This window comes from Cygnus olor, chromosome 25, assembly GCF_009769625.2.
Source record: "Cygnus olor isolate bCygOlo1 chromosome 25, bCygOlo1.pri.v2, whole genome shotgun sequence".
Classification (NCBI taxonomy): Eukaryota; Metazoa; Chordata; class Aves; order Anseriformes; family Anatidae; genus Cygnus; species Cygnus olor.
The window spans coordinates 4,450,496-4,452,796 of NC_049193.1; the positions used below are offsets into that span (position 1 = coordinate 4,450,496).

Consider the following 2,301-nt stretch of genomic DNA (forward strand, 5'->3'; position numbering starts at 1 on the left):
AGGAGGTGGGCACGGGGCAGAGAGCAGGGTGGGGAGGAGTGTGTCACCCCAGCAGCCAGAAGGCTTCTGCCCATGGCCTCCTCGCACTGCCCCAGTCTCACACAGCGCGGCAAAGACGTTCCTGCTGAGGGGATGGCAGACCTCATGAGGAGGGCTTTAAACTAGAAGGAAGGGGGGGAAGGAGAGAGGAACCAGAAGCCCTGTGACGAAGTGACTGATGCAGCTGCTGAGCAAAGAGCATGGCACGGTGTGACAGGGAGGATTCACAAAATCATCAAAATGGGGCTTAAGCAGGACAATCACTTCCCTGGTTGTGATCACCTGATTGGTGATTCCCTGGTTTCTGATGCAGGTCAGGATGCCATTGGCCTTCCTGGCCACAGGGGCACACTGCTGGCTCATGTTTAGCTGGCTGTCAAACAAAACCCTCTGGACCTTGTCTGCCAGCACACCTTCCACCCACTCTTCCACAAGTCTGAATGGAGTTGTTATGACCTTCAATCCCACGGAATTGGGTTGTTAGGACCCAAGAGCAGCACTCGGCACTTCCTTTCATGAGGAAGCCTGTGCATCTCTTCTTGCTGCACTCCAGCTGACCTGGCCATTTGCCCCTGACACTGCTGTTGATCCCATGGGCCCCTGCAGGCAATGTGGGAAGGGGCTGAGCTGCAGGCAATTCTCTGCCCTCTTCAGGAGCTCAGTGTGGTTCTGCTGCTCCTCCCTGTTCTTTGTCACAGTGACATACTTAGAGAAGGCAAGGGGCCCTGGGAGTAGGTTTGTGTTAAAGCTCAGTTGGATTTCCTGTCCCTGTGCGAACTGCACAGAAGTAGTGGGCTGAGTCCTGGGGTACCAGGGCATGCAGGGACAGCGAAGCCCTGGACTGGGAATTGTCTCGGGAGGCTGTAGCTCTGCCCTCCACCGTTTTGCCATATTTTATTGTGCTACCATATCTGTCAATGTAGGACACCCACTCGAGACTTCCACTGGGTGCCTGACGGTACCACAAGACATAATAATCTCCAAAGTTGAATCCGGATCCCTGGCAGGAGAGGTGCACAGATTCCCCTGGTACTCGAACACCTCCACCAGACACCCACAGCTTCCATTGAGCACTCACACCTGCAGAAGGAGAGCAAAGTGAGTGGGGCAGTGTGTACCCACGGATGGAAGATGCTCTCCAGAAGCCCCAGCGACTCCAGCACAGCAAAGCCAGAAACGCCAACCCCCTTTTTCACGAGAAAGCCCCTGGCCAGGGGCACTGCCCCGACTGCCCTCCTCGGGGTCAGACGGGGCTGCTCCCAAAGCGTCCCCGACCCCAACAGCCTCCCTCTCCCGCACACACCGGACCCGGACCCGGCCCCGCTGCCCTCCCCGCCCGCCGCTCACCGGCCGGCCCCAAGGCCAAGGCCAAGGCCAGCAGCCGCGGCCCCAGCCCGGCCGCCATCGGGCCCTGCCGCGCCCGGCGGGAGGCGGACACGAGCAGAGCGGGGCCGCGCTCGGGCCGCTCCTGCCCGCACCACAAGTCGGGCCCTCGCCGGGGCAGCGCCCACCGCTCCGCCCGCCCAGGCCCGGCCCAGCCCGCCCCCCGCGGGGCCGCGGCCCCTTCGGCGGAGGAGGAGGCGGCCGCGGGGCGGGGCGCGGGGCAGCTCGGGGGCAGCGGAGGAGCGCGGCGCCCCGGCAGCCGGAGGGAGGGAGGCTCCTGGCCCTGGCCTCCCGGCGCTGCCCCGGCCTTGAGCCCCGCGCAGCCCGGCACAGGGGTCCCGGCCCTCGGCCCAGCCATGCTGTCGGTACGCAGCATCGCCTCCCAGGTGCCTCCCCGTGCCCCAGTGTCGTGCAAGGTCGCCATGGTGCCAGTGATGCCATGATGCCCCAGATGCTAATTGCCAGGGAAGAAGATGTGATTTGAACCAGTGCAGGTTCCAGGGGGAAAACAGTACTTGAGGGATGTCTCACAATATGTGGATGAGAGTGTTAATTCACACACCTGTTATCTGTAAGAAGACCTTAAAGAGTCAGACGACTGTAAATACCCGTCTAGCAGCAGTAGAGAAAAAAAAAAAAAAAAAACTTTTTCCTTTCCTTTCCTTTCCTTCCTTTCCTTTCCTTTCCTTTCGTTTCCTTTCCTTCCTTTCCTTTCCTTTCTTTTTTTTTCCTTTTCCTTTCCTTTCCTTTCCTGTACGCTCCTTTCCTTTCCTTTCCTTACATTACCTTTCCTTTCCTTTCCTAACATATCCTTTCCTTTACTTTCATTAACTTTCCTTTCCTTTCCTTTCCTTTTCCTTTCCTTTCCTTTCCTTTCCT

General features: G+C 58.8%; 1 gene segment (V, D, J or C); it reads right to left on the reverse strand.

The window, feature by feature from the left end:
* Positions 1-754: 754 nt before the first annotated feature.
* LOC121059527 lies at positions 755-1,547 on the reverse strand. The segment is given in 2 exon segments: positions 755-1,119; positions 1,387-1,547. Coding segments are annotated over 2 exon segments (396 nt in total).
* Between the last annotated feature and the right edge of the window lie 754 nt (positions 1,548-2,301).